Below are 14,191 nucleotides of genomic sequence, written 5' to 3' on the forward strand. Positions count from 1 at the left end.
ATCAGGAGCCAATTCATGAATAAATAACCTGTTCAATTAAAAAACAGATTAATGAACATACATCATTGTTTTGGTTCATGTAAGCCTACAAGGGTAATTGGTTTAAATATTTCCACGCCAGGGGCCAAAGCTGAATTGCAAGGCCTAAACTGTTATCATTAACGGCAGCCGTTACTGGTAATGATCACCCATGCCCTGCAGCACTCACTGCCATCAAACACAGTGCGGCAACGCGACCTTTAAACGTTGCGTAAAGGTGTGTCATAGAATCATAAAGGAAAGGAGAAATATAAAACAAGGCAACCACTAAATGCAAATCACGGAAGGAACAGGAAGAAGCCTGGCTCAAACGAATAGCTTAAGTAACCCTATCTAGGTAGAGCTGTTGTGCACTCTTTCTATGTAAATGCCTCTGTCAAAGGGTTTATGGCATTTGATGTAGTGCTTTTATGTCACATAGTAAACTCAAGCCTGCCCTGTCAGTCCCTTTCTATCACTACATAGGCTACGTTAGAAGTTTCAGGACCATGGACAGCACACACTTTCACCTTGATATACTGTTTTCAATGACAGGATGTCTGCAGCCCGCCTGGCCACACAGCGGCGCTAGTGCAGACACGAACAGACCAATGAGTACACAGAACACTGGTATGGGAGGGTAAGGAGGAGGGGCCGAACCAGCGCAAAGATGGCGGCGTCCTTAGACGATGAATTAGAGTTGGATAACCAAGACTATTATTCTCTTCTCAACGTCAGGAAAGAGGTAAGGTGTTTGTGTATTTACATAATGTGCTCGTTTAAACCTTTTATCCCACTGTATCGGTAATGTTCAACACGGATTCGATTGGGCATCGCGTTAGACGAGACAGTTGATGACATTCGCCCGGTCGGTCCATCACTCCCATCACATCGACTCGAGGGATGCTGCAAGACAGACATAGCTGTCAGACGTAGCTACCTGTCCATATTGTTTCTTGAGACGACAACAAAGGCAGTACTGGAATAATATTATTAGGTAACTGTTTTGTAAGCTGAATTGATAAGATGTGACACTCGCTGTTAGGAGCCTAGATTTCCATTGCGATTAACGTTACGGCATTTAGCTAGACAGTGTAAACAGGGCCAACGGGCATTGGCTCTCGTTTACTCATTTGTCACTGCTGGTGATACATGGTTCTTCGGAGGTGTGTATGTCCCCTGGTGCACGGATAAATAACGTGTCGTTTCTTTTCTTTATATAGTTTTAATGTCCCATGCAGTGAAATGCCTTTCTTGCAAACTCAAAACCCAACGTTGCAATAATCAATAACAATGTATTACTATAAAAACACATGAGAAATAAGAATAAGAAATATGAAATAGACATTTAAGTAAGTAAGCATACTATATACAGGAAATATTTTAAAAATCTGATCCAATATCATATTTACATGTGCAGGGATACTGGAGTGATGGAGGTGGATATATATAGGGGTAAGGTGACAGGGATACTGGAGTGATGGAGGTGGATATATATAGGGGTAAGGTGACAGGGATACTGGAGTGATGGAGGTGGATATATATAGGGGTAAGGTGACAGGGATACTGGAGTGATGGAGGTGGATATATATAGGGGTAAGGTGACAGGGATACTGGAGTGATGGAGGTGGATATATATAGGGGTAAGGTGACAGGGATACTGGAGTGATGGAGGTAGTTATGTATAGACGTAAGGAGACCAGGAAACATAATATAAGATAAACAGAGTAGCAGCAGCTTGTGTGGGTGTGGGGGTGTGTAGAGTCAGTATAAATGTATGTGCATATTATGTGTGAGTGAACAAATTATGGAGTGAGTGTTTTGGAATGACAGTGTGTGCATTGAGACAGTGCAGAGATTGAAATGAAAGGTCAGTAAATATACAGGTAAACTCCGATAGTCCATGTTGCTATTTTGTTAGCTATTTATCAGTCATATTGCTTGGCAATAAAAGCTGTTCAAGAGCCTATTGGTGTCTTACTTGATGCACCGGTACCTCTTGTCATGTAAATAGTAAATAGTCTATGGCTTGGGTGGTTGGAGTATGCATGCACTAGGCTATGTCTGCAGAAATCTATATTGTAATCTTTCTCTCTCTGTCCCCTCTCCACCCCCCCCCCCCCCCCCCCCCCCCTTCTCCCAGGCCACTCAGGATGAGCTGAAGGCTTCCTATAGGAGGTTGTGTATGCTCTACCACCCAGACAAACACAGAGACCCAGAGCTGAAGAGCCAGGCAGAGCAGCTATTTAACCAGGTGCACCAGGCCTATGAGGGTAAGCAGTGCGTTCCCTGTCACTGATTCTTCTTGTCGTTTAATTGGACTGTTAAATGAGAGTATAAACCTCTCATTTTTTCACTCCCTTGTCTCTGTCCAGTGTTGAGTGATCCTCAGTCCAGGGCCATCTATGACATATTTGGGAAGAAAGGCCTGGAGGTGGAGGGCTGGGAGGTATGTTCAGCACATGTGTGTGTCAGGGTTTCTGTTAGCTGGTAATATTTTGTATTTTAGTATTTTATTAGGATTCCCATTAGCTGTTGCGAAAGCAGCAGCTACTCCTCCTGGGGTCCACACAAAACATGAAACATAATACAGAACATTAATAGACAAGAACAGATCAAGGACAGAACTACATACATTTTAAAGAAGGCACACATAGTCTACATATCAATACATATATACAAACAATCTAAGTCAAATAGGGGAGAGGCGTTGTGCCTTGAGGTGTTGCTTTATATGTTTTTTGGAACTAGGTTTGCTGTTCATTTGAGCAATATGAGATAGAATGGAGTTCCATGCAATAATGGCTCTATATAATACCATACGCTTTCTTGAATTTGTTCTGCATTTGGGGACTGTGAAAAGACCCCTGGTGGCATGTTTGGTGTGGTAAGTGTGTGTGTCAGAGTGTAAGTTGACTATGCAAACAATTTAGGATTTTCAATACATTTATGTTTCTTATAAAAAGAAGACGGCTTTTGCCGGAACGAACATTCGGAAGTAGCCTACTGCTGTGTACACATTGCCGCAAAACTATAATGTAAAGAAATAATACTTGATCAACGTTTTAAGATAAACGTTGTATCAGCCTCAATGCTTTTTCAAGTTATTTTGATGTACTGGTTGTATGAATTTGGGATTTGTCATTCCACAACTGTCCCAGAGTCTGTTGGGAATAGGCTATTTATTTCTCGCACAGAACAACAAGCTGACCAATAGAATAGGTCAACTTTTCTACTAAGGGGGATAGTAGATTGACATAGGCAAGTGATTTTGCTGTTCCTTTTTCCTTTCATCTTGTTGGCTGAGGAAAAGTAAATGTGGACAGGTATTCTAACATCTTCAAAGTGTGCATCAGAATTCAGTAAGAAGGACACACACCATTGCATCCTCTGAGTTGCATGTTCTGTTAAGAGGAATTACCATAATCTAAATGTGATCTCTGTCATTCTGAGCACCGGGGATGGAAGCCATAACCAGGTTACACACCCAATGCATATGGGTCAAAATGTCCGCTAAACTAAAATGCTGTCCGTCAAATGTCCGGTGCCACAAGTACACACACATTACTACTTAAGTAGTAATGACACAATAGTAACTGAGATGATAACTGAGGAGCGTGTGTGCGTGCATGTGTTCATGTGTGTGGAGATTGTGGAGAGGAAGAGGACCCCAGTAGAGATCCGTGAGGAGTATGAGCGGCTGCAGCGAGAGAGAGAGGAGAGGAGGCTACAGCAGAGGACCAACCCCAAGGTACATACACACGCTTCTTCCCTGAGCCTCTTACAGAAATATCCACGGCAGGGTGATATCTACAGACTTTCTCCGTGTGAAGTTTACTATAAGAACACTCTGTTTTGTGTTCTCATGTCTCTGTGTGTTCAGGGTACCATTAGCGTGGGAGTAGATGCCACAGACCTGTTTGATCGCTATGATGAGGACTTTGAGGAGATGCCGGGAGGAGGATTCCCTCACATCGAGATCAACAGGATGCACATCTCCCAGTCTATTGAGGTACACACATCCGTACACGTGGTCCGATTCCTTGTTGGTCACACACAGACACACACACACTAGCTAAAAAGGTCCATTGTGATACATTAACGTGTGTTATGCTTATGTGTTTCCCATGTGTTTACCTGTGTGTGTGGGTGTAGGCTCCGTTGACTAACTCTGACACTGCAATGCTGTCTGGCTCTCTCTCCACACACAACGGCAACGGAGGAGGCAACATCAACATGACTGTCCGCCGTGTCACCTCTGCCAAAGGCTGGGGAGAGGTCCACAGACACACACACATTTTATCTCCCTTGTTTCTGAGAGAACACAGGAAGGATATTGACTGACGTGTCTGTGTTTCACTCTCTGTCTGCTTGTGATTTTCTCTCTGTATGTGTGTAGTTGGAGTTTGGTGCAGGGGACATACTGGGACCTCTGTTTGGGATGAAGGTGTTCCGTAACCTGACTCCACGATGGTGAGTGGCCAATCGAGTGGAGAGGATATGGCCCTCTTTACACTACAACAATTGTAATGCTAGTCATCTCCCTCTCTCTGTTTGTTAGTTTCCTGACGGCTCAGTGTGGTATGCAGTTCTCTCCCCGTGGCGTGCGTCCCAGCTGTTCTTTAATGACAGCTCGTCACCTAGACCAGAACACGATGGGTTACCTGCAGTGGCGATGGGGACCCCACAGCTCTATGACCACTAGTGTGGTCCGAGACACCAAGACCAGCCACTTCACCCTGGCACTGCAGGTACACCACACACACACACACACACACACACACACACACACACACACACACACACACACACACACACACACACACACACACACACACACACACACACACACACACACACACACACAGTAGCACACACACACACACACACAGTAGCACACACACATGAGCATGCAGACACACACACACACACACACAAATGCACCCACACAGACACACACACACACACACACACACCTGCGCAATTGGGAATATGTTGAGGTGGGTTTTAGGGCTGGTAGGATGACCAACTATGTTCTTCTGTGCCCTCACTCGTCACCTTGTTTCCTCCCCCTCTAACTGAGTGTCCCTCACTCCTCACCTTGTTTACTCTCCCCCTCTAGCTGAGTGTCCCTCACACCTCACCTTGTTTACTCTCCCCCTCTAGCTTAGTGTCCCTCACTCCTCACCTTGTTTCCTCTCCCCCTCTAGCTGGGTGTCCCTCACACCTCACCTTGTTTCCTCCCCCTCTAGCTGAGTGTCCCTCACACCTCACCTTGTTTACTCTCCCCCTCTAGCTGAGTGTCCCTCATACCTCACCGTGTTTACTCTCCCCCTCTAGCTGAGTGTCCCTCACTCCTCACCTTGTTTCCTCTCCCCCTCTAGCTGGGTGTCCCTCACACCTCACCTTGTTTCCTCCCCCTCTAGCTGAGTGTCCCTCACACCTCACCTTGTTTACTCTCCCCATCTAGCTGGGTGTCCCTCACACCTCACCTTGTTTGCTCTCCCCCTCTAGCTGGGTGTCCCTCACACCTCACCTTGTTTACTCTCCCCCTCTAGCTGGGTGTCCCTCATACCTCACCTTGTTTGCTCTCCCCCTCTAGCTGGGTGTCCCTCACACCTCACCTTGTTTACTCTCCCCCTCTAGCTGGGTGTCCCTCACTCCTATCTGATGATGAGTTACCAGTACAAGTTCCAGGATGAGGACCAGACCAAGGTCAAGGGATCGATCAAGTACGTACACACCCTATTATACTACTCAGTTTATACACTGCCACCCAATCCCCCCCTTCCACAGAATATGTAGATATTGGACTATAAATTGTGCCTTCCTTTATTATACTTATGCTAAAATGTTTATTCTATTCTACTGAGCCATTTACTTTCTGTTCATATTCTTATCTTTTATTATTTCTTATTGTTGTTGCATTGTGGAGAAGGAACCTGGAATAACCATTTGGTTGGATGATGTATACCATGCGTATCCCGTACTAATAAAACGTGAAACTACATGTGAATAGGTGAGGTGGGAGTCTGGCCCTTATTGGTGTTGTGGTGTGTTTGTTTGTGTGTGTCAGGACTGGTTGGTTTGGTACAGTGGTGGAGTATGGAGCAGAGAGGAAGATCAGTCGGCACAGTGTCCTGGCTGCTACTGTCAGTGTCGGAGTGCCACAGGGAGTCACCCTCAAAATCAGGTACTACAACACAAATACAGTCTGTGTAATCCAGTGTGTATGTGCAATAGGCCTGACAATGAAATGCTAACGTGTAATACAGTTTAGTACAGTGTATGTGCTGTGTGTGCATGAGTGGCATGTCTATCTGTGTTTTGGCTACTAAATATTTAGCTCAGGGGGTTCAGGTTTACCCCAAAATCAGGTGATAGTATTATAACTTTTCATAGTACAGTATGTACTGTAACTTGTTTCCTTCTCTCCCTAGGTTGGCTCGTGCCAATCAGACCTATCTATTCCCAGTCCACCTGACAGACCAGCTGCTGCCCAGTGCAGTGTTCTACGCCACTGTGGGGCCTCTACTAGTCTACATGGCCATACACAGACTGGTCATTATACCATACACATGCTCCCAGAAACAACAGTGAGCTTCTCTCTCTCTCTCACTCACTCACTCACTCACTCACTCACTCACTCACTCACTCACTCACTCACTCACTCACTCACTCACTCACTCACTCACTCACTCACTCACTCACACTCACACACACACACACACACACACACACACACACACACACACACACACACACACACACACACACACACACACACACACACACACACACGCTCTCTGCAAAAAGTCTGTCTGTCTGTCTGTCTGTCTGTCCTTGTCTGTCCCTGCCTGTCTCTCTCTGTCCCTGTCTGTCCTTGTCTGTTTGTCTCTGTTTGTCTGTCTCTGTCTGTCCCTGTCTGTCCTTGTCTGTCTGTCTCTGTTTGTCTGTCTCTGTCTGTCCTTGTCTGTCTGTCTCTGTCTGTCTGTCTGTCTCTATCTGTCCCTGTCTGTCCTTGTCTGTCCCTGCCTGTCTCTGTCTGTCTCTGTCTGTCCCTGTCTGTCACTGCCTGTCTCTCTCTGTCTGTCTGTCTGTCTGTCTGTCTGTCTGTCCCTGTCTGTCCTTGTCTGTCTATGTCTGTCCCTGTCTGTCCCTGCCTGTCCTTGTCTGTCTGTCTCTGTTTGTCCCTGCATGTCTCTGTCTGTCCCTGTCTGTCTGTCCTTGTCTGTCTGTCCTTGTCTGTCCCTGCCAGTCCCTGCCTGCCTGTCTCTGCCTCTGTCTGTCCTTGTCTGTCTGTCCCTGCCTGTCTCTGTCCCTGTCTGTCTGCCTGTCCCTGCCTGTCTATGTCCATCCCTGTCTGTCCCTGTCAGTCTCTGTCTGTCCTTGCCTGTCTCTGTCTATTCATGTCTTTCTCTGTCTGTCCGTGTGTCTGTGTCTCTGTCTTTCACTGTCTGTCTGCATGACTGTCCCTACCTGTCTCTGTCTCACCCTGTCTGTCCCTGCCTTTCTCTACCTGTCCCTGTCTGTCCCTACCTGTCTCTCTCACCCTGTCTGTTCCTGTCTTTCTCTGTCTGTCTGTCTCTTTCTGTCTCTCTGTCCCTGCCTGTCCCGGTATGTCCCTGTCTGTCCCTGCCTGTCCCGGTATGTCCCGGTATGTCTCGGCCTGTCCCTGTCTGTCCCTGCCTGTCCCGGTATGTCCCGGTATGTCTCGGCCTGTCCCTGTCTGTCCCTGTTTGACCCTTTCTGTCCTTGTCTGTCCAACAGAGATCTGGAGCTACAGAGGAAGAGCTCAGAAGTAGACATGGTCAAGAAGAAACAAGAGGCGGAGTCAGCCGTGAGGAACATCCATACATACTACACACAAATCAAATTGTATTTGGCGCATCTGACTAATACAATAGGCCTGACAATGAAATGCTAACTGACGAGCCCCTAACCAGCAATGCAGTTTAAAAAAAAATACGGATAAGAATAAGAAATAAAAAGTAACAAGTAATTAAAGAGCAGCAGTAAAATCATAATAGCGAGAGTACAGGGGTACCGGTACTGTTAGTTGAGGTAGGTAGAGTTATTAAAGTGACTATGATAACAACAGAGAGTAAGTAACAGTGGTGTAAAAAGAGGGGGCAATACAAAAACATTTGTTACCTTTATTTATCTAGGCAAGTCAGTTAAGAACAAATTCTTATTTTCAATGACAGCCTAGGAACAGTGGGTTAACTGCCTTATTATGGGGAAGAACGACAGATTTTTACCTCTGGGATTTGATCTTGCAACCTTTCGGTTACTAGTCCAACGCTCTAACCACTAGGCTACCTGCCGCCCCAATTAGTCAGGGTAGCCATTTGATTAACTGTTCAAGAGTCTTATGGCTAGGGGATAGAAGCTGCTAAGAAGCCTTTTTGACCTAGACTTGGCGCTCCGGTACCGCTTGCCGTGGGGTAGTGGAGGGAACAGTCTATGACTAGGGTGGCTGGAGTCTTTGACTGTTAGGGCCTTCCTCTGACACCGCCTGGTATAGAGGTCCTGGATGGCAGGAAGCTTGGCCCCAGTGATGTACTGGGCATACGCACTACCTTCTGTAGTGCCTTGCGGTCAGAGGCCGAGCAGTTGCCATACCAGGCAGTGATGCAACCATGTTCTCGATGGTGCAACTGTAGAAACTGAGGACCCATGCCAAATCTATTCATTCTCCTGAGGGGGAATAGGTTTTGTCGTGCCCTATTCACGACTGTCTTGTTATGCTTGGACAATGTTAGTTTGTTGGTGATGTGGACACCAAGGTACTTGGCTCTCAACCTGCTCCACTGCAGCCCTGTCGATGAGAATGGGGGCGTGCTGTGTCCTCTTTTTCCTGGAGTCCACAATCATCTCCTTTATCTTGATCACGTTGAGGGAGAGGTTGTTGTCCTGGCACCACACGGCCAGGTCTCTGACCACCTCCTAGGCTGTCTTGTCGTTGTCTGTGATCAGGCCTACCACTGTTGTGTTTTCAGCAAACTTAATGATGGTGTTGGAGTCATGTCTGGCCGTGCAGTTATGAGTGAACAGGGAGTACAGGAGGGGACTGAGCACGCACCCCTGTGGGGCCACTGTGTTGAGGATCAGCGTGGCGGATGTGTTGGTACCTACCCTTACCACCTGGGGGCGTCCCGTCAGGAAGTCCAGGATCCACTTGCCAGTTGATCAGTGCATGCTCGCAGTACACATCCTGGTAATTCGTCTGGCCCTGCGGCCTTGTGAATTTTGACCTGTTCTAAGAACTTACTCACATCGGTTACGGAGAACGTAATCACAGTCTTCAAGAACAGCTTGTGCTCTCATGCATGTTTCAGTGTTATTTGCCTCGAAGCGAGCATAGAAATAGTTTAGTTCATCTGGTAGGCTCGTGTCACTGGGCAGCTCTCGGCTGTGCTTCCCTTTGAAGTCTGTAATGATTTGCAAGCCCTGCCACAGTCAGAGCCGGTGTAGTACGATTCGATCTTAGTCCTGTATTGACGCTTTGCCTTTTTAATGGTTCGTCGGAGAGCATAGTGGGATTTCTTATAAGCTTCCGGGTTAGAGTCCAGCTCCTTGAAGCGGCAGCTCGAGCCTTTAGCTCAGTGCGGATGTTGCCTGTAATCCATGGATTCTGGTTGGGGTATGTTCGTACGGTCACTGTGGGGATGACGTAATCGATGCCCTTATTGATAAAGCCAGTGACTGATGTGGTGTATTCCTCAATGCCATTGGAGGAATCCCGGAACATGTTCCAGTCTGTGCTGGTAATACAGTCCTGTAGTTTAGCATCTGCTTCCTCTGACCACTTTTTTATAGAACGAGTCACTGGTGCTTCCTGCTTTCATTTTTGCTTGTAAGCAGGAATCAGGAGGATAGAATTATGGTCAGATTTGCCAAATGGAGGTCGAGGGAGAGATTTGTATGCGTCTCTGTGTGTGGAGTAAAGGTTGTTCAGAGTTTTTTTTAATCATGTAGTTACATATTTAACATGCTGATAGAAATTTGGTAAAACAAATTTAAGTTTCCCTGCATTAAAGTCCTGGCTACTAGGAGCACCGCCTCTGGGTGAGCGTTTTCTTGTTTGCTAATGGCGGAATACAGCTCCTTCAATGCTGTCTTAGTGCCAGCCTCTGACTGTGGTGGTACGTAAACAACAGACACACAGCATATTTACTTTATGCTCATTGATGATCATTGAGATCATTGTATGTTCAACCCTTTTCTCTTTCTTTCTTTCTTTCTTTCTTTCTTTCTTTCTTTCTTTCTTTCTTTCTTTCTTTCTTTCTTTCTTTCTTTCTTTCTTTCTCCCTGACAGGTTCTGCTGATGCAGGAGTCTGTGAGGAGAATCATCGAGGGAGAGGAGTCTAAGATGGGTGAGTAAGCACACTCACACGTATGCACGCCCACAAACGCTCTTGACCTATGTCTTGACTCAACCCTGTTTATTCTGTGCGTTGTCTTTTCAATAATTCTGACTCAGCTGTGTGTGTGTGTCCCTCCTCCTGTTCCAGGTCTGATCATCCTGAATGCGTGGTATGGAAAGTTTGTGACAGACAACAGCGCGCGCCAAGAGAGAGCTCAGGTTATAGACGTTACTGTCCCTCTGCAGTGTCTGGTCAAGGACTCCAAACTCATACTCACCGAGGCATCAAAGGTGTGTGTGTGGGTGGAGGGTGGAATTTTTATATGACCTGTGTGTGTGTAACCAGCCCCCCACCCCCCTCTCTCCTTATATATATAAAGGCGGGGTTGCCAGGTTTCTATGACCCATGTGTAGGAGAGGATAAGAGTCTGAAGCTGCTGTATCAGTTCAGGGGGGTGATGCACCAAGTCCTCTCAGCAGACACTGAGGCTCTACGGATACCCAAGCAGTGTAAGTATACAAACACAACACAACCACTTTATAACTATTCTACTCTAACCACAACCATATCATTAACCTGTTTACAACCAAAAATGCTCAACTCCATTACATTGAAATTGCAGATTAATTACAAAAGTACTACACTAAGCTAAATATTCCCTGTATTTCTCAGCTCACAGAATCGATGCTGAGGCGTAGGAACCCTCTGTTATGGGAGCAACAAGGGGCAAGTGGAGACAGACAGACAGACAGACAGACAGACAGACAGACAGACAGACAGACAGACAGACAGACAGACAGACAGACAGACAGACATTGACAGACAGACAGACAGTTAGACAGACAGTTAGACAGACATTGACAGACAGACAGACAGACATTGACAGACAGACATTGACAGACAGACAGACAGTTAGACAGACAGTTAGACAGACATTGACAGACAGACAGACAGACATTGACAGACAGACATTGACAGACAGACAGACAGACAGACAGACAGACAAGCAGAGGTCGAGAGTCAAACAAAGGGAATATAAATTCTCTCTCTTTCCCCGTCACATTTATGGATTCAGACATGAGTTCCTCTTCTCTCTCCGCTCTCAAAACCCACTAGATTCCTCTCTTTTAGCCATTATAGTTTCCACTGTGTGTGTGTGTGTGTGTGTGTGTGTCTATATGTGTGCGTGTAAAATGTACTGAAATCTCCCTCTCTCCTCATCTCCCCAGAAAGGTGCAATATGACTCACGGTGTACATATCAGTGAAGTCTGCTACAGTTAATATTGTATAACTAATATACCACTGTACTATACTAGTTGTACTCATGTTTTACACTACAAACTCATGCGTTACGGTTAGAACAGAACTATGCATGAAAACGTGTTCATCAGTACCACTATACTGACACCCAGCACTACACTTGAAGGCAAAAAAAATAGTTTTGTTAATAATTGACGTATTATTATTATTATTATTATTATTATTATTATTCCTTGGAAGCGATGTGTCTGCTGCTGTTGTTGTGTGGGGCAGGGTCTAATTATCTGGGTGACAGTCATTCTAATAACACATAAGGGCACACCCATAAGGGTTGAAAAGAATTCTGAGAATATTAACACTGGTCTATTTTTAAGGCACCCCCAGTAGCCAATGTGTGATTGGAGCCCTGGTAGGCTGGGTTGAGTTGATATGACTGAGATGGATGCTGGGGAAGCACTGCCTGAGCAACAGTGAAGAGTAGAGAGAATGTCCAATGATGTCATTAATTCGGAAAGTATTCGGTATTTTCCAAATGTTGTTACTTTACAGCCTTATTCTAAAATGTATTAAATAAATAAAGATCCTCAGCAATCTACACACAATACCCCATAATGACTAAGTAAAAACAGGTTTTTAGAAATGTTTGCAAATGTATTAATAAAAAAAAAAAATAGAAGTACCTTATTTACATAAGTATTCAGACCCTTGTCTATGAGACTCAACTGAGCTCAGGTGAATCCTGTTTCCATTGATCATCCTTGAGATGTTTCTACAACTTGATTGGAGTCCACCTGTGGTAAATTCAATTGATTGGACATGATTTTGAAAGGCACACACCTGTCTATATAAGGTCCCACAGTTGACAGTGCATGTCAGAGCAAAAATCAAGCCATGAGGTTGAAGGAATTGTCCGTAGAGCTCACAACAGGATTGTGTTGAGGCACAGATCTGGGGAAGGGTACCAAAACATTTCTGCAGCAATGAAGGTCCCCAAGAACACAGTGGCCTTCATCATTCTTAAATGTAAGAAGTTTGGAACCACCAAAACTCTTCCTGGAGCTGGCCGCACGGCCAAACTGAACAATCGGGGGTGAAGAGCCTAGGTCAGGGAGGTGACCAACAATCAGGTCTTAATGCTAGAGTGGCTAGACGGAAGCCACTCCTCAGTAAAAGGCACACGACAGCCCACTTGGAGTTTGCTAAAAGGCACTTAAAGACTCTCAGATCATAAGAAACAAGATTGTCTGGCCTGATGAAACCAAGATTGAACTATTTGGCCTGAATGCCAAGCATCACGTTTTGAGGAAACCTGGCACCATCCCTACAGTGAAGCTTGGTGGTGACAGCATGGGGATGTTTTTCAGTGGCAGGGACTGGGAGACTAGTAAGGATTGAGGCAAAGACAAACGGAGCAAAGTACAGAGATATCTGATGAAAACCTGCTCCAGATCGCTCAGGACCTCAGACTGGGGCGAAGGTTCACCTTCCAACAGGACAACGACCCTAAGCACACAGCCAAGACAACGCAGGAATGGCTTCGGAGGAGTGGCTCCGATCGAACATCTCTGGAGAGACCTGAAAATAGCTGTGCAGCAACGCTCCCCATCCAACCTGACAGCTCTTGAGATCTGCAGAGAAGAATGGGAGAAACTCTCCAAATACAGATGTGCCAAGCTTGTACCGTCATACCCAAGAGGACTCTAGACTGTAATCGCTACCAAAGTTTAGTAAAGGGTCTAAATACTTATGTAAATTCTTAGAAATGTGCTAAAATTTCTAAAAACCTGTTTTTGCTTTGTCATTATGGGTTATTGTGTGTAGATTGATGGGGGGGAAACATTATTTAATCAGTTTTAGAATAAGGCTGTAACCTAACAAAATGTGGAAAAAGTCAAGCGGCCTGAATACTTTCCAAATGCACTGTATACATTATGGTGTATATACATGATTTATATAACATTTATGAGAAAGCCTCTGTGAGAGTTAGTTTGCTACTAAAGCATCTGTATGTACATCTGTCATTGTCAATGGAAACATGCAAGTGGGATGCAGTGGGACTATTGTACTTTTATGTATACATTTATTTGTTAAGACCTGGTCATATATCATCAAAATTATGGTGATGAAGAGTATTGTAATTATTTGTCAGTCCTTTGTTATGTGCCATACCTTTAGTTCCCATGGTAATATTGTTTGTCCCTGTTGTCTTGTTTATATGTTGTTTTTAATACTATAGATAGACCAAACAGACACTGTTCTACTTAACATTGACTAATTATTGACTGACAGTGTTGGTCCTTTCTGTGAAGGCAATATACTGTATAGGCTATTGATGAGTGACATAGTTGAACTCAAATCAGTAAATGTACTGTATGCATTTTTGTCAATGTATAGGCAAAGGTTAAAAAAGGTTTTTTTCAGTGGTAGAAACTGGAGTTCTGTCAACACAGTTGTTCCATTTCCACTGTATGCTGTCCCCAATCCTACAGTGCTGAAACCCCATGTACAGGTCTGTGTAGTCAGCACACGGGATCTATTCGAG

At 45.2% G+C, this 14,191-nt stretch overlaps 1 protein-coding gene across 2 annotated transcripts; it reads left to right on the forward strand.

Moving 5' to 3' along the window:
• The first annotated feature begins 518 nt into the window (after positions 1-518).
• Positions 519-11,216, forward strand: LOC110528036 (dnaJ homolog subfamily C member 11). Of its 2 annotated transcripts, XM_036983597.1 has the most exons (16): positions 519-763; positions 2,162-2,291; positions 2,394-2,467; positions 3,668-3,769; positions 3,902-4,030; positions 4,174-4,296; positions 4,418-4,491; positions 4,580-4,769; positions 5,665-5,750; positions 6,095-6,211; positions 6,459-6,614; positions 7,789-7,858; positions 10,340-10,397; positions 10,536-10,678; positions 10,768-10,897; positions 11,061-11,216. In XM_036983597.1, the coding sequence occupies exons 1-16, from the start codon at positions 689-691 to the stop codon at positions 11,084-11,086; spliced, it is 1,683 nt and encodes a 560-aa protein (XP_036839492.1). In that variant the 5' UTR covers positions 519-688; the 3' UTR covers positions 11,087-11,216. The 2 variants fall into 2 exon arrangements, with proteins under 2 accessions (XP_036839492.1, XP_036839493.1); XM_036983598.1 differs by lacking the exons at positions 519-763; positions 2,394-2,467 and having other exon boundaries at positions 2,160-2,291.
• The last annotated feature ends 2,975 nt before the right edge of the window (positions 11,217-14,191 follow it).

The sequence above is a fragment of the Oncorhynchus mykiss genome, chromosome 7, assembly GCF_013265735.2.
Source record: "Oncorhynchus mykiss isolate Arlee chromosome 7, USDA_OmykA_1.1, whole genome shotgun sequence".
In the NCBI taxonomy this organism is placed as follows: domain Eukaryota; kingdom Metazoa; phylum Chordata; class Actinopteri; order Salmoniformes; family Salmonidae; genus Oncorhynchus; species Oncorhynchus mykiss.